Source organism: Drosophila melanogaster, chromosome 3R (assembly GCF_000001215.4).
Source record: "Drosophila melanogaster chromosome 3R".
Classification (NCBI taxonomy): Eukaryota; Metazoa; Arthropoda; class Insecta; order Diptera; family Drosophilidae; genus Drosophila; species Drosophila melanogaster.
The window spans coordinates 5,199,338-5,219,532 of NT_033777.3; the positions used below are offsets into that span (position 1 = coordinate 5,199,338).

The window sequence follows — 20,195 nt, forward strand, 5'->3', positions numbered from 1 at the left end:
CTTCATAATAGGTTAAATTAAATATTCCTTACAAATTCACTCAAGTTAATTTATTCTCTGTAAACATAAATTAATAACCAGTAAGTAATTAATTCCATAAACAGTCCAGTTTGTATCAATTTTTCACATGTATGTATGTAGGTATATTTCAAGGATCTATTCTCATATGTGGTATTGAGCTTTTTGCTAAATAATTATTATTGTTATTTTTATTGTCATCACCCAGTGTGACAAGGAAGCCCAGACAAACAAAATGGAAATTAAATCGAAAGCGAAACTCAAAACGATAAAACCGAGCCACAAAGGATATGAGCGAGATAGACTCAACAACAGAGAGTCCAGTTTCCAATTTCTCTTTTAGCAATAGACATCGAAAGTGAATTAAGAGAATGTAATGGCCGACTTCTGGCTAAAGAGAAATCCAGCATCACATCGTCAAAGGCATCAATATATGGCTGATACAATGGCTAAAGTACACAACAACGGGAAACACTTTAGGACGTTGGCGGAAATTAAGTTATGGAGAACGAAGTATTTTCAACAACCAGTCGCACGTGTTCTGTTTATCTGGAAAAAAAGTGCATTACGAAATTTTAAAAGGTGGGGACGTTACATCTCACATAGTGATAAGAACGTTAACGAAATAGCCCACACGGCTCTTGCCCCTCGTTGTATGTGGACCCACATTGATTGCCCCCCAAAAAGACCCAAATAAACCATAATCTACGGCGGTAAACAATTCACCCGCTCTTTTTAACTAAACTTTCGTTGCGTTACACTAACACACACAACTAGGCAGCAGGGAAAACGCAACCAACAATTAGCAAAGCCAAAAGGCGACGTCAGCTTACAACAATGCGAGTAAAGTGCGGTCGTTATTTACATTTTACACCTCTCGAATGGCCCAGGGGACTTTGAAGAGAGACAGGCATAGAAACAGAAAAGGAGAGCACGAGAAGCACACTCATGTAGCTGTCAAGGGGTTTGGATAGTTCGCATCCCAAAACCAACGCCAAGCAACAGGGACTCCCGAAAAGGATCCCTGCCAATGTCATCATCATAAGCAATTAGGGTTGGGCTGAGTTGTGAGTTACACTGACGAACAACAAAAGCACTAAATAGAGATGTATATGAATTTTTGATCACTTCAGCAATATTTTACCTTTTGCAGAATGATATATTTACACATATGTCGTTTTCTTAAACTGCTCGAATGTGCTTAAAAAACTAAAAATCTTAACGTTTAGCAAGTGTTTAGAATGTTTCCATAACAGCTATGGATTATAAACTTCCGATAAGACCTATTTTAAAAAGATAGGTCCGTTTACTAAGTTCCATTCCGATAACTTTACGTCTGATCGTCCCTGTCTAATCGTGCTGGTCAAGATATATATAGTTTGTATTCTGGTTAAAACTATAATACCCTTCGCAGGAATTGACAGATATTAAAAACTTAATTCAATGTTCTAAAATACACAATTCACCTCATTAGTCCTTTGATTATTGTCCCTGCTAACATGGTTGATGCATACGCTAAATGCTTTGCCCCGCGAATATGAAGGAAAGTTTCCGACCGTATAAGGCTAAGGCTCATAAGCTATATCTCTAGGTAAGTCGGCTAGTGTCTGCATGAACATGGAGTTTTGTAAGAGCGTTTTAAAGTAAGTAATTAAAGTTGCTAGTTCTTCATGCGTAATTGAATTGCATTGATGTTTGGCTTCTTAACACGGATTGGTTAAGTTTGAAACGGCTTCCATTGACGCCAAGTTTTGAATTTAGTTTGAAAAGAACTTTGAATTTATTTGAACTATGAACTTATGTGACTTCAATAAATGTAAACATATTTAACTTATGTGAAGCTAAATGTGTATATGTATATTATGCACTTACGTAGTTTCTCACAAACATTGTCTCTCATCCTATATATAGCTTATAGACTTATATTCTTATGATGAAACTTTTATTCAATAAATGCTTTTCATTGAAAAAAATTTGTTTCTAATACCAATTCAAACTGGAGAAATACCTCCGGGCGAAAAAACTCCGTCGCGACGATAATAAATGCCAACCGATACTGAGCCACACAGAATTTATGAAATACCAAAATATAAACAGTCAACGTGCTTTTTTTGTTGCCTTTCTTGTTGCTGTCATTCAGTTTGTTTAACAAGTGAGTGAGGTAGCATAGTTATTGATAAAACAAGGCTTACGCTATGCCAGTATTGCGTGAATATTTATGGATTAGGTGGCACGAAAGAAAATTGATTTTAAATGGTTGAAAATCAGGTAATATCAAAAGGCACTCACCTCGTGACGTCGGATGGTTCATCAGTATCGACAGCGGGCACTCGTCGTCGTCGAGTATATATTCTGTTCCGTCGCTGTTGACCTGCATTTCGTAATGAAAAATATTAAACGGAGTTTTTTTAACACATAATTAAAGGGATGCGATGCTAAGCCCTGAGGAGTATTAAACGTTACTGTACTTCCTTTTGCAACTACAGGGTATTTGGTAATTATTATGATTTAAAAACTGGCAAATGTCTTATAAATAAAACGTATTGCCAATTTCTTAATAAGAAAAAAGAAGAGCCATAAGAATACATTATAACACAGTTGATTCAATCAGAAGATTACAAAGATCTTCAAGTAAAACATTTGATAACCCAAATTGGACTACAAAACTATACTCCTTTAGTCCACAGCTTCACATTATTTTACTCATCGCACCTGAACCAGGCAATAGTGCAGGGGATCGGCCTTTTCTAGACCGTATTTTGTGAGCATTTCCCGAACAACAGCCTGCGCACAATCCCGGATGGAAAGCAGCAGCGTCTTGTAGGGCACGTCCTGACAGAGGCTCTCGCCGTAAATCTTCAACGTGCCACCGGTATCGGGACCACCATCCCTAGAACGGAACTGCTGCAGCTTCTTCTCGAGCTTCTGCTGCCGGCGCCGCCGCATCACGGCCTCCGGGTTTGAGATCGATCGGGTGAACGAGGTTTCTGGTAGTTCCGTGTACAGTTTTCCTGCCACTGCATCGCTGCTGTCGCCTCCAGTTCCACCGGCGTTTCCATTCATGTGGGCAGATCCCGAGGATGCTCCAACACCATTTCCCAAGCCCAGATGACTGCCATTCGAGGTGGGCGGATCAGAGCTCAGCTTTGCCATCTTCTCCTTTTTCTTCTGCTCCTTTTTCTCTCGCTTCGAAAGTTTTCTCTTAAAGTTTAGATCTGTCTGCTCGATGGGCTGTATATGGTAATATTAATATATAAATTATATATTGAATAAATCTTGGTGTAAATGATTTGAAATTACTCACAGTGGTCTTTTGGTCTATGTTCTTGAGCAGGAATCGACCTTCGCGATCGTCAATATGCCAATTCAGCTGCACCAGCAGTGGCTTCTCGTCGGCATTGAGACGACGCTCCTCGCCATTGGCGTGCACTTCGTAAAGGGCGTAGTTGGGCACGGATAGCATCCGCATATCGGGACGGAATTTCTCAATGAGTGTGTCTAAAGAAAATAAATAGTGGCATTACGATACATTTATTTTAATATAAGTAAAACCAAAGAACACTCCTTTGAAAATCAGTTTATATTCTGAGTGTAAGCAATAAAAGAAGCTTCCAATCTTCAACATGAACTATATTTTCAAGGATTTTCCACCTTTTTTATAATTAAACGTTAAAAATTGCTCAAAACCCCATACCTATGACATCTGTGACAGTGGCATCGGAAGCCACGCGAATGCATTTGGTGGCCACTTTCTGGCCAGCATCTTGGAAGTAGAAGCGCATAACGCCATGGAAGAGCAGGTTCTGCAGTTAGAACAATTAAAATGCCAATTAAGTGAACCTACTTATTTATTCATAAAGTAACTTACCTCGTCTGGCTCGGAGAGAGCAAATAGATCCAATCGATTGGCATTCCATTGCTGTATCACTGAGCGTACTGCCTCGCGATCCAACATCTTCTTATCATGTGACATACTGTACAGGTTGGGGAAAGTCTCGTCTCAGTTCTGGAAGAATAGATCGTGTTGTGACTCCAGTGTGACGTCGTTTGGGCCTCGTTTTGTTGGGGCTATGAACTATCTGTAAACAATAAAGCATACATTTTAGATAAAATTAGATTCTGGGTTTACAACTTCCATGAAAGCATCGTAAACGAAGGCGGAATCAGAAGCGCAAAGTAAAAAGTAAAAAGTTGGCGCAGATGTGGCAAACATGAACTTTTCGTTGCCAAATATAAACACCAATGGATACAGAGGGCACAATACTACGAGGCAATGTAAATGTTCGTCTGTTTACCTACAAACTATGATGAGGAAATAAAAAATATTTTGGATGTGAACTGTGAACTACATTTGACGAAAGACATTTTAGTCCATAGTATGGTTCATCGACTTGGCTAGTGATGATGTTTAAAAAAATCAATATAGTGGATAATAATATAGGGTAATAAATGAAAGGTTCAAATTAAAATGAATATTCAAAATTGGTATGAACAACATCACAGAGTAAGTAAACCTGTGCTTTCTTCACCCAACTTTCAGTAATGATAAATAGAAAATACCGTTTCGATTTATGATCGGTCGGGCTAACATATAGCCAATTGAAAGTTCCATTACATGATCATATCTAATCAGAATTTCCCACACCAGCTTTCTGCGCTCAGCGACCCTAAACAAATAACTTCATCAAAGCAGAAAATTTCAGGGCATTTGTACAAATAACCCGAAGACGTTATTTAGGGCGTGTTCTCTGGTTGGTTTGTGACGGTTGGAAGGAAACATTCAGAGTTCAGCAAAGTTATTCCGAAGCGAAGTGATGTCAAAGAGCGGAACTATGCCTGAACTAAATTATTCCAACCCTCTTTCCCCTTTCAGTTCTTTTAACTTTTTGCTACTATCTGCTGGCATTATATTCCCCCCACTTCTGGTTCTTTTTCTATGTTTTTGTTCCGTCTTATATAGGCATTTTTATAATAACCGTCAGAAGTTCCGCATGGCGGAACACGTCGTTTGTGCACTGAAACTTGTCGATTTACAGACCACTCGCTCTATAAGCAGGCCTACAGAATGGTAACCGTTTAAGTAAAGCTATTTCATCAATTTCCGCGAGGGAGTTCGTCGTCAGCTGAAATTGCATTTCGCAATGTTTCTGGTGCTTCTAGAGTTTTCATTGAAGGTGTGTGCAGAGACGTGTCCTCGGTGCATTCACGCATAGCCGAAAAAGGGTTGCGTTTAAGTGTTTGGGTATATTTCGTTGTCCGTTTCCAAAACTGCATTTTAATGGTTGCTAAGGCATCTATAGTTGTTTTCAGGGTTGATTCGGCAATAAGGGGAAGGGTTGTGTCAATATAGGAATTTACTATTCTAGAGGGAAGTTCAAATGCTTCCAAACTGTATTCGGAAACAAAAAAATAATTTCACAAAATGAGCTTAATGTAATATTGATTGGTTAATCATCTTTACCGAAATATACCTTTGTTAATTCAAGAGATAAGATAAGCAAATTGTATGCTTATTTTATAGGTAACTTATTATTCTGCTGGTAAATATAAATTTCGTTTCGTAGGTTTGAATTGAATTTTAAACATTCTCCTGTTTCTTTCATTATTGTGCAGTGTTCCCATATCAAGCACCTTATCTAAATTTTTCATAGTTAAACAATTAGATAATATATTCATTATCTTGTCACAAATAACATTTTCCTGACAAGTTATACGAAATGAGGAGGATGAGAAACAAATAATCAGTTCCAACTGAGGGACAAACAAATTGCTCCTATAAGTAGGGGGGTGGCTTTTTCAGTTAAGAAGAAGAAGAAGAAACTAACTACATAATCGCTGAACAACATTATTAAAAAGACATAAAGGTGACATTTCATGAAGGTGGGATTTCTGTGCTACCGATTTGGTAAGAAAAATGCCGTCGAAAAGATCGCGAGAGTCGAGATAATAAATAAAAAAACGAGTCAGAAAATCGCAGGGAAATACAAGTGTCGCTTGATGGCTAAAAAGAGCAAAACTGTGAGAAGGCTAAAAGAGAAGTACCGCAATACAACGCGAATGAGCAAAACAAAGCCCATCAACAGAAGGAGAGGTGAATGTACGAAGACAACAAACTACAAAACCCAGATACATTTACATCCCCAGATCCAGAAAGAGCTTAGGGTTAAGATAGCAGCAGACCATTAAATGTTAAATAATATTATAAATGCTTGTATGGAGATCAATGATTAAAGCCTCTGATGCTTCATAGCAAAAGAAATTTTTAATGAACAGTATCTTTTGCATTACTACTTTTTAAATGCTACCACTTCAGCGAATTTTCGGATACAGATGCAAAGTTTCTGAGAAGCTCCAAGCCTCACGAAGCGGGTCTGGGACATGTAAAATTGTTGCTGGCCTAGGCATAACTAAAAGTTTTTTTCTCTCGCTGCTTTTCGTTTTTTATGCAGCTGTCGCTTTGGCACCTGCAGCGCGGCAATAGACCCACCTTACATGACTTGCGCCTCCCCTTCGACGCCCCTTCGCCTACCAAAGTGCATGTTTGCGAAACTTGTTGCCGGTTGCAGTTTTCGCTGAGTGTGTGTGTGCTTTTGTTTCTTTGTGTTTCAATTAATTTCGGGGTCAGTGGGTTTGTAAAACAAACGGAAACAGCCGGAGGATGGACAATTTTAAATATAGACGATGTGGGGAAATTGCTAATCTGCAGTTCCCGAAAAAAAGGAAACACACGAATCATAGTCTGCACAAAAAAAGGAAGTCATGTATGTGCTGAAAAATAATATTGTAATATTGTAATATTGTAATTAAGCGATTATTGTTAGAAAATACCTTGAGATATAAGACTAGTTACTTATGGAGACTAATTAGAATAAAAGTAACTAACCGCGTTATTTGTAGTAGAAGGCTACAATGGACTCGTTAAATGTAAAATCGTTTCCGACCCTAAAAATTAAAGTATATACATTTGTATGTTTATTCTTAGTCAAAATCAGTGGCCAAATGATCTGGCCAAGAAAATTGCCCGCCTTTCTTTTTATTTTGTTTGTCTTTTCAATTTCGAGATTCTTGAAATCGAGATTTTTAAAATTTCTACCTCCCCCTCCATCTATCTGAGTAACGGGTATTTGATAGTCGAGGAAATCGGCTAGAGCGATCTATCTAATGCATTTAACTCAATTTGTGGAAATTCAGGCACTATCGATACAAATTTTGTTATTCCTAGATCAACTGGACAACTCTGGTGCCTGAATTTTAAATGTCCAAGTTACAAGTTAGTCCGCTTAAATATAGTATGTCTAGAAATTTGGATTTCAGCTTTTTACGCAAACGTTATGGAATTTAGACAAGTGACTGACATGACTTTATACCTCAATAAACAAGTCATCTCGCAGTTACACAAAAATCACACATTTTTAATTAGCCTAAATCTAGGTATGTGGTCGATAAGGAACATTTTGGCATTGCACTGAGATAAATAGGTTCATATTTCTTCGCTATAGCAACATACCATCTCCTGGGTTAAAAATAAACTTTAGTCACATAAACATACTTTTAAGTCGGAAATCCGACTACACAGTTCTTTCCCGTCTTGTTTGCCTTTCGCTCGATTGCTCCTGCTAGCCCTTTGCACCGCTCACATTGATCTGCCCTTTTGGGGCTTCCTACTTTCTGCTTCTGACTTAGTTTTGCCTCTTAAAACGACATTATTTTTAACAGACAAAAATTAAGAAAAGTATAAAAATTAATGCACTCTAGGGCAGCTTGGTAGCTTATAAAGAAATAAGTTTTAAAATCGACAGTAAGTTTAGAAAAGGTTGTGGCGCCCAACTATTTAACTGATGAAATTTGCTTATATGTGACGTTTTAAAAAAAAGAGTGTTACATTTATATCTTAAAGACACTACTCAAACTCCGTATTAAAGATTTTCATAAGGCACCGCTTTTAATGTTGGGACTTTCTAGCTTTTAAAAAGAAGTGCTTACAGATTTATTGTGTCTTTAACTGTTGCTGGTACGTTATTGTTAATCTCTTGGCAAAAATACGAAAAAAGTTTTCCCCACCAGTGGGGAAGAAAACAATAAACCGCCAAACGGCTTCAAAAGGCATACCAACGTGGTTATTGACTCTTTTTTTTCTCTTTGTTGCTGTTTCTGTTATTGTTATTATTTGCTTAACGCTTTTTGCCTTTGGCTTGGGCTTGTTGACCGTCGAACTGAGCCAGGAAGCGAGCGATGAGACCCAAGAGGCCGAAACACACAAGTCCAAACACAACCACTATGAGTCAAGCTGGTTGTCATTGTGGTGGTTGAATTTTCTCCGCTGCTGGGCCACGCTTAATTGGTTGATGGAATTGGGTTGAACGCAGTTCTTAATGAGCTATGAATTGCTGCTAGACGGAGTGTGGCGGCGAGGGATCGACCGGCTGAGTCAGCGTAGGTGTACAAGAGCACACAAAAATAGACAACGAGATCAGTCTTATTCCATGGGAAGTTCTGGCGAAGTTACTGTTGGCATGACTAACCCTTGGGAGTTGCAACTTAACAAAGAAAACCTATCACTATTAGAGATACCATCATGAAATCCTCACAAAATGATCAGTTTGACTGGGATCATGGATCATGATTTCGTAATCGGATATTGGACTTTGATTTTAAATTCCGATTGCACATAAAAGCTTAAATTAAGTGCCGCAGCAATCAAGATAAAAACAAAGATAAGCCAGATCACGATTAGATGACGTTTCCGTAGTATCAGTCAATAACCTGTTGCCTGGTAAACAAAGCCGTTAGCGAAGCAGAAAACGTGGTCAAAGCATAGTAAATATTTGAACCAGTGTGGGCCAACTCCACTAATTAACGTACAAACAGAACGGAGGCCTCAAAATGTCGCAGATACAAAGGCAAAATCAGATCATTATCATTCATAATAGCAGCATCGATAGAGTGGGAAAAGAAACCACAACAAGTGAAAGTTGATTAATAGTTTCCGCTTATGGTGAAGTGATTTCTTGATCACAATTTCAGTGGTATTTTGTCTCACATTTTCTGTTTCCACACATACACCACAATTTTTTTTCGCGTAATTAGCACAACGAGCACGCAACTCGTCTCGAAAATCGAATGAGTAATGCATGCAAATAATAAATTAATAAAAGGGGAAAGGGAAAGAGGGTTCTCCACCACATTTGTGCATTTTTGCATGTGCGCATAATCAAGTTATTCATTGTTAAATATTTATGAATATTTGTGTTCATATTTTCTCTTATTCATACGTACTGTGGGTATCGAAAGTACGTGGTGCTGGCAAAATGTATTTAGGTCATGGTTATGAACAAAAATATGCCTTTTAATTTGATCATTTGGGGGATATGATTAATATTTAAGCACTTGATTCAAGATTGGATCTAAGCATTATGCTCTAGATGGTATGTAACTCCGAGTTGCCCATTGCATGTTCTCACAAAAGAAACAGGCACTCCTTCCAAAGCAGAAATGTATGGAAAATTAATTAATTAAGTATGCATGGATCATCGTGTGGGGCGCAGCGCTATAGGTAGAGACTATGGATGATCTGGCAAACATAATTATGACTTGCTGCATCTACAGAATGCAGATGATCCTAGGGATCTGAGGAATAGTTATCCGCATTGCCTAAGAATTGGTAAATCATAGCTAACCAAACGACGTAAAGATAAAGATATTTTAGTAGATACATTTTTTGAGTTATGGAGATGGTAAGTTGGTTCATACAAAAGCTGTTCTCCGCATACACTGATTACAACATCACCAGCTGAAATGTGCAGTAATATAGATTTTATGATTTTCAAAATGGTTTGGACAAGTGAAAACAAACAAAAGAAAAGAGAAATCATCTCTCTGCGTAATTAAAAAGTGTGAAATGTTGCCGAATGGGAGAAAAATTTTCCTCCCCGCTCGTCAGGTGTTAGGTGTGGTCCGAGCCGTCCTGTTTTTGGCCAGCATTCGGTACACTAAGCCACCGCACATGTAATGGCCATAAGAAAATCAAACATAATTGCAAAAGCCAGTATAAACAGTTAAGATGACGCACTCGGGCTTTTAACTTGCCTCGAGCGTGGTTATATCTGATGTTGCCATTTTGCATGTCGTTGAGTTTGTTGTGACTGCCGGTGCCTAATTAGGCCAGGAAGCAATTAACCGGTTAACAGACGCGACTGCCAGCGCTTTGTTTACTGCATCCGATGTGCAGAGTGACGTACAGTGCGCGACACAAGTGTAGGCCAGTTATCTCGAATTACTATAAGTTTCATAAACTTTTTAAAGTACAAGTCCCCTGAAATTGGTAATTCAAAGAAAAGCCACTCTCGCAATCACAGAACTTTAAGCAGGCACTGTCTTAAGGCTTTGAACCGCACTGTGCAGACTCATTCTCTACGTGAAGTAAGTCAGCTATGGGTGCATATTTAATGTGGGAAAATAATGCCGGGGCGTTGCTCGCTTTGAAGTCGCTGATTGCCAGCATCTGGGGAATAGGTAAAGTAGCAACAATTGCGGTTGCTAAATGATCGTGTACTTACTTCTAATGGCAAATTTTTCTGAACGACTCAGAGACATATTTCTGGGCGTACTTCTTGGAATTTGAAACTTTCACTCGACCGAACAACGCCCATAAAAGATAAACACGATATATGTATGTAGGAAGGCATAGATACAAACTACGAGGCATGAAGAGGAGACAATAAAGACGACGACGATAAAGACGCAGACGACATCGACAATTGACAATTTGCAGTGTAATTCCAATTATCGTGAAAAATGTCTAGTGTCGAGAAAGGAAATAATACGCATAAAAGTGGAAAGGGAAATTGTTTTACAATCTTTCGCCAACTTTCTAGGATGGGATTCGATTGCAGATATCAGCTTAACGATAGATATAGATCGTTAGATATAGATCGTTTCAAGCCAACTCAAATCAAACTCAAAAATAAAATATTTTTCCATAATATAGTGCATTCTATGAATACCAGCCATGTTCCATTCTTCAATCCGGTCCTGGGTCTAGTTTCACCCATAAGCAATTTCGATCGATGAGTTTCAGCTTTGAATATTGTAATCCAGACGCATTATGAATTTCCCAACAGTCCCACAGTTGCAAGCCGAGTTGCTGGGGAATCTTAATTAAATGCCATAAACAATTTGTAAGCCGGTCGCTTGGCAAATCACCAACAAACGCAAGCCGTCATGTCACTCATAAATGCAGATATATTGTGGAAGAGAATCGGGGAGCACGGTGCACGGTGCACGGTGCAAGATGCACGGGGCACGGGGGTCGGGAAGATACGCCTAATCACAACCGGTTGGCTATGTGTAATGCCACATGGATCCGGTGATTGGCATGTCAATTTATTAATCGTACTGCGTTGTCCATTGCGCAGGCGCAGCTGTCAACTGCCAGCAATTGCAATTCACTTATCTGAGTTTGGGCAATTAATGTAGTTTGGGTCATTTCGAGTTGCGCTCTCTCAAGACACTCCCTTTCATTCAAACTCTTTTCAAATGTCTCTGACCTCGTTGACCTGCGCCTGGTTAATGGAAATTACGTAGCCTGGCAATTAACATTCAATTTACATTTGTAAGCCTTCACTTTTATTCGACCCCTCTGAACAGATTTGAGACTTTCCCTACTTCTGAATATACGAAGTGAATCAGTGTAGTAATCCAATTACATTGTATTACAAAAAAAAGGAATTTAAATTTTGTTTTAGATAGTTGCTATGTACTTGCTAAAAGTTGAGCACATCTTCTTGCTTTTCAGTTTAATGAGTTATATCATGATTTTATCAGATATGTTCGAGCACATTTCATTTTAATTGTAACATCGCTTTTAGCGCCAACTTTCGACTATTACGCGAAATGATGAAAGTCAAGTAGGGCCGAGAAAACAACCAGAGTGTGGATAAATTGAACATCTACTGATGGCGTCCCATAAAATCCTCGACAAGATCTTACATCTTTGTAATTGCGAAAAAGCCGCAACTGAGGTAGTAGGGCGTTGAAGTTGCAGCTGTTAAAACAGGGAGGAGACAAGGGTAAAAGACCGCCGCTAGATGAAAACCAAAACAAATAGCTGGTAATCAGCTGTCGCGGCTCAGAGACGGACAAATAATTAGTTTCAATGAGGCGGTGGTACTTGAAAAAACAGAGGAGCATTTTCGGGCAAAGTTTTAGATATTCACCCAAACAGACAGGCAGGCAAATAGACGGACAGACGTAATGACAGACCGTCGCAGACACATTAAGACTCCATTATGCATTCATTTGGGTGCGCAATGAGACAGTCGGAGAAGTCTGAGTGCCTGCGAAGCCCATCCTGCTCGAATCATGAAAGGAAATCGGTAATCCCCCATACAAAAGGCGCTGACATAACTGAAACATTACCGAATTCCGCATAATCTCCGAGCCACGAAAAATCGTCATCCGATGTTGTCTCTCGACTTTGAAGTGCCACTGTTTGCAATCTATTTTCTATTTTTGCAGCTATTACTTTCATAGCTGAAAATGAATCCAACAAAAAAAAGTTATTGTATTTTAACTTTCATGTTTGACAGTTAAAGAGAAACAATACGATCCCATAAATCCTCCTAATCATATTTCCGAATAATCCGCTCAAGTATTTCGTACCCTCAAAATAAAAGTATCTCGAAAACCGAGTACTGTGCCAAACTTGTTGCCAAGCGCACTCTGATGGTATTTCCCGGTGTGTTTACGTCAGGGGTGGAATTGTGTTGCACCAACACCCCTCATACATACATATGTATGTATATACCACGGCGGATTCGAGAGCATTCCCGATTCCCATATTCCCATATTCCCATAGAGACAAAGGGGCTAACAGTCCAGACCAGGTAACAGAATCAAGATCATGCAAAGCAGGTAGCTAGCTAAAAGCAACACACGCACACGTTTCAAATCACCAAGCCTCGAAATAAGAGATATAAAAAGGATCACAAGGATACACTGCAAGAAATAAGTGTGATCTATAAGAATGAATTTCATTCAAAAACGTTTTCAATTCTTCCGTCCTACTTTTCGCATTGGTTTTAAATCGTAAGCGAGTATTGATTCTTAGAAAATTCTTTATTGCTCCAATTGCCATACCGAAAATGCATTTACATGAACCCTGCTTCACCCTGCTCCCAGTTCAAGTTTGAGCCAAATGTTCTCAGTGTATAAACCGGGGGAGAGAGCTGTGCACTAGCCCAGAACGTGGTTGGAAAACAGTTTTCCCCTACGATTTACATCAATTGACAATTCCAGGCTCGGGGTTCATTCAAACCGCGAGGGAAAGGTAGAAAAAGTACAGTCAGTTCGTGGAGGACTGCCCTTTGTTGCACCTCTATGTACCTATTCGGTTTGTCGCACTTCTGTCCATCAATTGCAAGGGTCGCCTGTCAATCAGCGGCGAGAAGAAAAGTGCCAGGAGAATGCAATGGCACTCCTTGGGCTGGAAAGGCAAAGTCAACGAGTTCTGCGATGTAGGCTAATGCATCTCCATTGTTTTGCACCCATGTTCCAATGTCGGGCTATTATGCGATAGGAATGCATGAGCGCTTGTTGTGTCGGGGTTGACTTCTGGTGGCGATGCAGATTATCACGGCTAGACGTTTCCATTAGGCCAACTGACAGATGACATGTAATAGAGGAAGAATGTCTGCGGTGGAGATTCCTCCGCAGAGGAACATCAGATGACAGAAATATTTCAATGATCGCGATTTGGAGGAAGAGCACTGCCGCAGTGCCCTTATGGATGATGTTGACGGATTGGCCTGACTTTAAAGTTTATTTTGAGATAGCGACAAAGTAGAGTCAGCACAATATCACATGATATGCAAATAAATCTGCCTACACTTTTATTGGCAAGGCCATAAGCGATCTGATGGTTCTCGATAGTTTCATTCTGAAAGCAAATTGCTTCCCCCCACAATTCCTTTCTGAATTGTGTAACTAGAGTGGATAATGTGCTGTAACTCAAGCCGCTACTATGCTTCTATGGGAAGTTCCTGCATGCAATTCACGGGCGTTGGTCGCTCTGCAATAACAACAACTCACTCGCCAAAATAACAAAGGCACAATTCCGAACAGAAAAAGAGCACGCTGCATAAACGGCAGCAAAAAGCACACAAAACCAAAATAAAATCACGGTCAGGCGGAGAAGAAAACGAGTTTCTTAGCCGATCGATCGGGCGAGTGAGCCATAGCCCACTACTTGGCTGGTTGGCGCGGCATTCGATTTGCAAAACGGGTTTGCGCACGTTTCAGCTTCAAAGGGGCGGAATCGAACGCGGCCCAGAGGTGGTCGTGGCCGACCCGCACACAACCGATCAGCGGTAAACTTTGCATAGTCACAGTTTTATTTGAGAATCATATTTGTGATTTTGGAATAACAATTAAGGATTGCAAACATGGGATCTTGATTCTGGTCACTATGAATTGAGATGAGACTACCATGGACTACCCACCAAATGTCCCAAAACAGCATTAACTTAGTGCCAAACATGAAGTTCGTAGATTATAAAATAACACAACTCTGTTTTCCTACTCCTAAGCTTCATTTCCCGTTTTTAAGATTCTTAATTGTTTATATTTTCATACTTCAAAGCTTATTCGATTTCTATTCTCGTTACGAGATAACATCATTATCATTGCAGTTTTCATTAAATTAATTACTTTTTCCACACGTAAATTATGCCAACGCCTTCTCCGCTTAAAAAGCTAATGTTTATGATTTCCTGGAATTGCCATTAGCACATCCACATGATCTTTGATTACGCATAATATCCGAGCCGTAAGAAAACAACTCCAAAACAGCTGCACGGACAAAAGCTCCGGTTTCCAGTTAAAACTCCCCCAAAAATAGCAAGAAACCAACTAAAAATCTGCTCAAAGCGAATCCGCCGGCCACAACCCCAAAAGTATTTCTGGAGCGCCGAAAGCAAAAGTAAACAAATGGCGGGGAAGACGGCGGGCAGCGTGCGAACACAAAGCCACAGCCCAAAATAAACATTTTGCATTCGGAAACCGAGAATCGCAAAGGAGTCCAATTACCCGCCAAGCGGCGAATGAGAAAATGGCAAATAGACGCAAATAACAGCTCGGTGGGGAGTGTGGGAGGGGCAGTGGGCGGTTGGGGGATTGTGGGGCTGTTGGGGCGTTAGATTGCAGCTGAGCCAGAAGACTGAGAATGCAGACCTAGCCAAGAAAGAAACCTGGCTAATTCGGGCATTGAGTGCCCACCTCCCACACAGAGAAAAAAGCTATCGACATTTGTAATCAGTTTTTAAAACTCTCATTTCAACAACTGCCTACAGTATTTTATTTTCTTAACTTGCACTCGTATCTCAGCAATCTGATTATTAAAGTTAAATCAGTAAAATATATGATTTTCTCAATTGAATTGCCAAACTGTTTGGATTTTTCTCTCCAAAATTTTTAATTTAGGATAGATCAACATTTTTCTTTTAGCGAGCCGAAGGTGCAATACCTATAAGCTATTGCTAAGCAATCGTTTTGACCAACTTATCGTTTAACAGGCCGTCAACTGTGGCTATTTAGGTGTTACGTTTGTTAGCTGATAACGTTTCATTTCCTCTTAATGGGTCAATATTATGTGCCCAACTCTTACCTGATACACATCATCAAGTTTGAAATAAATTGTAAGGTTTGTGCTTAAATCACGACTAAATAATGTCATACATTCAAAGAAATTGTATAATCCTCAGCAGTTCTTTAGAGAAAATAAAAATGTAATTGGAAATTTAAGAACAGAAGTAGTTTATTTTCATGGTTATTTAGGACGCAAACAAAACCAATAATTTAATAATGGATCATAAAAATATTAGTGAAGGGTATATTTGGAAAAGGAATCCCATTGTAAACTGAATCAATAGAAAGTAAAGAGTGCTATCCATTGCATCACTCCCTGATCTACGTTAATTTTGGGACCGCTTTTATCGACTTGCTGTTTGGATTGCGGCTCTTTTGCCGTGGCGTAATAAGATTATCTTTCACCTGTGCTCGTGGGCCAGTTTCCCCATCTCTTTCGCTCCGCATGGGCCTTGCATGGGATCGCCGGCCCACATTCGGTTTGCTCCCCGCACTTGTTTTCGGTTTTCGTTATTGGTATTTGTATTTGTTTAGCTTGTTTGCTCGGCCATTGGTATTGGTTTAGTGCACTTTCTGGAGGGAGGGGTAATTGGTGGCCTGCTCTCCTTTGGCGCCCTTATCAGCTGATGTCAACGAAACTGCATTGTGGCATTACAATTTTGGTTTATCTCGCTCGGCTGTTTGTGGGGCAAGAGAGCCCGCGATAAGGTCATTGGAATGTGGAGCGCGCCCATTGATGACAGCGCAGGTAACACTTTTTACACCGTCAAATCTTGCTCGTTTTAATTCCCAAATTAAGGGGAACAAGAACCAAAATAAAGCCCATGAGTCATGTGAAAACACGAGAAGTACAAAGTTCAGCTGCACAAATTTGCAGTCGCAAGCAGTGAGGTGTGTGTGTGAATAAGGCGAAATTGGAGCTGGCGCGAATGAGAAACAGAGAAACGAGCTTGTGGAGCCACAGTGGTCGCTCTTTTGCTCTACTCGCCGTTTTCATTTATTTTAATAAGTCAAAGGAATAAGAATAATATCGTAATTCGAAAATAAGATTTCTTTAAACATCGCATTCAAGACCGATAATAACAAAACAATCAACTATGAACTAGTATGCTTGAAAGGCAAAATCACAAATTGGAGACATCTTAAATGTATAGGTTCTAGTTTGGCCTGCCCCACTGTACCGCGCTATCAGTGTTTCTCCGATTGTTGTTGTTCTCTTGCGGTGTGCAAGACAACAACAACAGTACAATGACCGAAAAGTTACCATGCAAAAACTGAGAGAGGGAGTGGGAAAACAGAATTGTTAGCCGCGACAAAAATCGTAGTAGAAAAGTAAGCACTACTACTAAAACCTGTTAGTCAGAGCAGAGCACTAAAAATTCCGATCTTCCAGTGGCGCTCTCTACTGGAGATATTTCTGTTGCTTGGTTTTATCACCCTCTCTCTCTCTCTATCGCGCGCGCGCGCTCTTTGTGGAAACAGGTATAACTGTTTGGCGTGAGGGAGCACGAAACTCCAGTGGAGACTTCTTCGCATCGCCAGCGAAACAAACGATCAAAATGAATACTCTGATAACGTGTGAAGGTGAGCAACAAAATAAAGTATAAGAAAATACCGCCACGAAAACAACAACAATAGAAATGTCGACGCACCCTTTTCTTTTTCTCGCAAAGAACGAGGAAATGGAGAAGCGCAAAACCACATCCCGCTTAAAGAGTCCCTTTCCCCCGCTGGAAGTGGAAGGAAAGGCAGCTTAAAGAGGAGCGGGTGGCTTCCAGTATGTGGAAAACAAAGCAGACGCCATTGGAATGCCGTCGTTTTTTGTTGTTGCTAAGCCGGACATGGCAATTGTTGCTTTTGTTTTCGAGAGGGGGTGGTGAAACTCATAAATATCAGCTATGGCGAGGGGGTGGGGGCAGTCTTTGTCTGACGTACCGTACTTTTAATTTCTTGTCGCCCGGTTTAATCCAATTTATCCAGCTTTGAATTCCAAGTGGGAGCGAAGAATGAGCGGCGTTGTCCTCCTTTTTTTAGTCTTGCGCACTTTTGCACTGCACTGTGGGGCCGGCTAATTTAATTAAGCCCGCAATTAAATATTGGTTAACTCTGTCGATGTGTTGTTGCTGCTACGTAGTTGTTGTTTAACTTGTTATTGCACATTTCACGTCGCGGCGCGGCGGCTGCGCAGTCGACGTCGGCGTCTAAGATAGCCAAGTGCGCAGGGAAATGCGAATACAAATGTTGCGGAGAAATCGAAATCGCGAGACTGACCAAATCGAAACGAATCAAATCGACAACCGCACACACACTGCGATTTCAAGACGGGCGAAGAGCAGAGAATAACAAAGATCACCGCACTTGTTGCGAATTTGTTGTCAATTTCATGAGAATCAAGAACTCAAGAAACGCGAGCAACGCGCGCCTTCGACATTTTTCCGCGGTGTGACCGCAGGCAGGATTGCGCAGAATACAGGCAGTATGACCGCAGAGCCACTTGTTGATAAAGCCAAATTTTTGCATGTCCTAAATTTGCCACCGATACGGCGTAGCACATTCATCAACCACTCAGCAAAGACTACAACCATCCGATCTAACTTTTTCAAATTTTTAGATTTGTTTTGTCCATTCTCTTACGTATTTTTTACTTTATTTAAAAATTTTAATTTTTTATGTCATAGCAGATAGATCCTTTTTGACGGGAAAACAGTTTTAGGGCTTGTTTCGCGGCCTTTAATCTTCTGAAAACCTTTTTTGATAATTTGGTTTATTTGGATTTTAAATAATTTGGTTTAATTTGATTTAATCCATCTACGTACAAATATCCGGGTAACAGAGCTCTTTTCCTCCTGGTGGAAGGTCGTGCTCGAAACAAAAAATGTGTAATTTGCACAAGATAACGCAACAAGCTTCAATTTCCAGATGGAAAGTTTGAAATCACGGTAACTCACTAAACGCTTACGACCAATCAAGAAATTTGTGGTAAGGATATTGAGGATCACCCAAGCCGGGTCCTATCTCCCTCCGCGTTTCTTTCTTTTGGCCTCCGGCTCGTCCAGACTGTTGGATCTGCGCGGGGCCTCCTGCCCTCTGGCGGCACCACTAGTGCCTGGTCCTCGCCCTGGCTCCTGGCTACCTCCTGGCTCGGGCAGAGCTAGGGCGCCCCGCCACGAAAGCACCGGATGCACCAAGGTGGATAGAATGGTGGTTCGGCCGGGCTTGGGTGACAGGCGATAGGTGCGAGTTGGTGGGACCTGGCGGGGGAGCTGCTCGGGCCATTGCACCGAGAAGTCGCAGCGCACGACGCAGAGGCTGACCTTGCCTCCGGAGCACAGGTCGTTCTTCATGCCCGCGGCCACGGCGTCGCAAGCCAGGGCGCAGGCGGACTCCTCGGAGAGGTCCTCCGACCACCGTGACTCCAGGATGGACATGGATACCTGGTAGCCGGAGCCGATGGACGTGAAGGGCGCCGTGTCCGTGGAGCCGTCGCTGCGAGTGCAGAAGAGATGCGCTCCGGTGTTATCCGCGCCGCCTATGATCATGTCGGCATCTATATTCCCGTTGAAACGGAACAGCAGCTGCCGTATCATCTGGTTGGCACAGCACACCGGCACTTTGCGGAACCCAGTGTTCATCCGGTGAAGCTCCAGCTGCGCCCGCGTCAGTTCCACCAGGGCTTTCGTGTCCCGAGCGGTTCCAGCTCCCGCGGCACTGTGTGGTTTCAAGGTACCATTATATTATGTCTATGGCGTACTCATAGATAGCTAGATGCTCACAAAATGTTGGCCTGCAGCTCAATAATTTTGCGGCACGTCTTTGAGAAAACTATGCCGCCGCTGGTAGCCCTGGACTCGGCGCCTATGATTACTCCGCCGTCGAACACGATGCCCACCACAGTGGTGCCAGTAGTAAAGCTATTCGGCTCCTCAAGGCCATTCTCTTTTAGTTGTTTGTTGCTGCGGACGAGAATTGAACACATAAGCAAAAGTCGCCACAGCGAAGTGGCTGCACTACAAGATACCCCGTGTCAGCAACTCTTTATTAAATATTGCGATTCAAACATTGGCAAACCTAAATGCCATCTCTTTCAACCAAATGGGAATTCGGTGAATCTTAGGGGAGCCAAAATGCTTATCTCGTGTATCAATGGGCAATGAATTGATTCATTTTTCAAAAGAGCGGGCTTACCCAATTTTTTTCAACAAAGTTGTGCCACTAGAACTATTAACCAACTAATTATTAACAAACGAAATGTTTTCCTTTGTCATTCGTTGAATAAGGTTGGTTTGTAAAAGGTTGGGTGTTGAATATGGCTTGCTGGCCATTAGGTGTAACTGTGTTCCAACTCACCGCAGACAATTGTCGAATGTAAATCCGCTGGGACCGCACAGAAAAGGCGATCGGTCTGGGTATTTCATCAAGGTTGGTAAGCCGTTGAACATAATGCGTGGATTTTATAAAATATAGCTGAATACTGGTTGTTCTCGTGCGCGACAGCAATGACAATGTTTCGAGCTTATACCCAAGGCCTACCTGGG

At 41.0% G+C, this 20,195-nt stretch overlaps 2 protein-coding genes across 8 annotated transcripts in view, besides 1 other annotated feature; both read right to left on the reverse strand.

Annotated features, from left to right (window-relative positions):
* Nucleotides 1–18,119, reverse strand: part of cno (canoe) — a 47,453-nt gene extending 29,334 nt beyond the window's left edge. For 6 of the 7 annotated variants that reach the window (NM_001316565.1, NM_001275343.1, NM_001275344.1 and 3 more), the window contains exons 1-6: nucleotides 17,596–18,119; nucleotides 3,887–4,097; nucleotides 3,713–3,821; nucleotides 3,323–3,516; nucleotides 2,731–3,249; nucleotides 2,308–2,389 (exon numbers count right to left, since the gene is read on the reverse strand). In NM_001316565.1, the coding sequence (NP_001303494.1) occupies nucleotides 2,308–2,389; nucleotides 2,731–3,249; nucleotides 3,323–3,516; nucleotides 3,713–3,821; nucleotides 3,887–3,991 (1,009 nt within the window). In that variant the 5' untranslated portion in view covers nucleotides 3,992–4,097; nucleotides 17,596–18,119. The remainder of the gene's footprint in view (nucleotides 1–2,307; nucleotides 2,390–2,730; nucleotides 3,250–3,322; nucleotides 3,517–3,712; nucleotides 3,822–3,886; nucleotides 4,098–17,595) is intronic. The other variant, NM_169025.3, reaches the window with a different exon arrangement.
* Nucleotides 7,124–7,178: a mobile genetic element.
* Nucleotides 18,120–18,413: 294 nt separating the features above from the next.
* Nucleotides 18,414–20,191, reverse strand: Prosbeta2R2 (Proteasome beta2 subunit-related 2). The gene is made up of 3 exons (NM_141258.4): nucleotides 20,008–20,191; nucleotides 19,434–19,613; nucleotides 18,414–19,368 (listed from the first exon to the last, which is right to left on the reverse strand). The coding sequence occupies exons 1-3, from the start codon at nucleotides 20,097–20,099 to the stop codon at nucleotides 18,672–18,674; spliced, it is 969 nt and encodes a 322-aa protein (NP_649515.3). The 5' UTR covers nucleotides 20,100–20,191; the 3' UTR covers nucleotides 18,414–18,671.
* Between the last annotated feature and the right edge of the window lie 4 nt (nucleotides 20,192–20,195).

Bases quoted from the DNA above. Each gene is read 5' to 3' on its own strand.
- Prosbeta2R2 (NM_141258.4), bottom strand. From the start codon at position 20,099: ATGTTCAACGGCTTACCAACCTTGATGAAATACCCAGACCGATCGCCT. The intron at 19,614-20,007 runs GTGAGTTGGAAC...TCTCGTCCGCAG, and splicing joins ACATTCGACAATTGTCTGCG to CAACAAACAACTAAAAGAGA. The intron at 19,369-19,433 runs GTGAGCATCTAG...GAAACCACACAG, and splicing joins GAGCTGCAGGCCAACATTTT to TGCCGCGGGAGCTGGAACCG.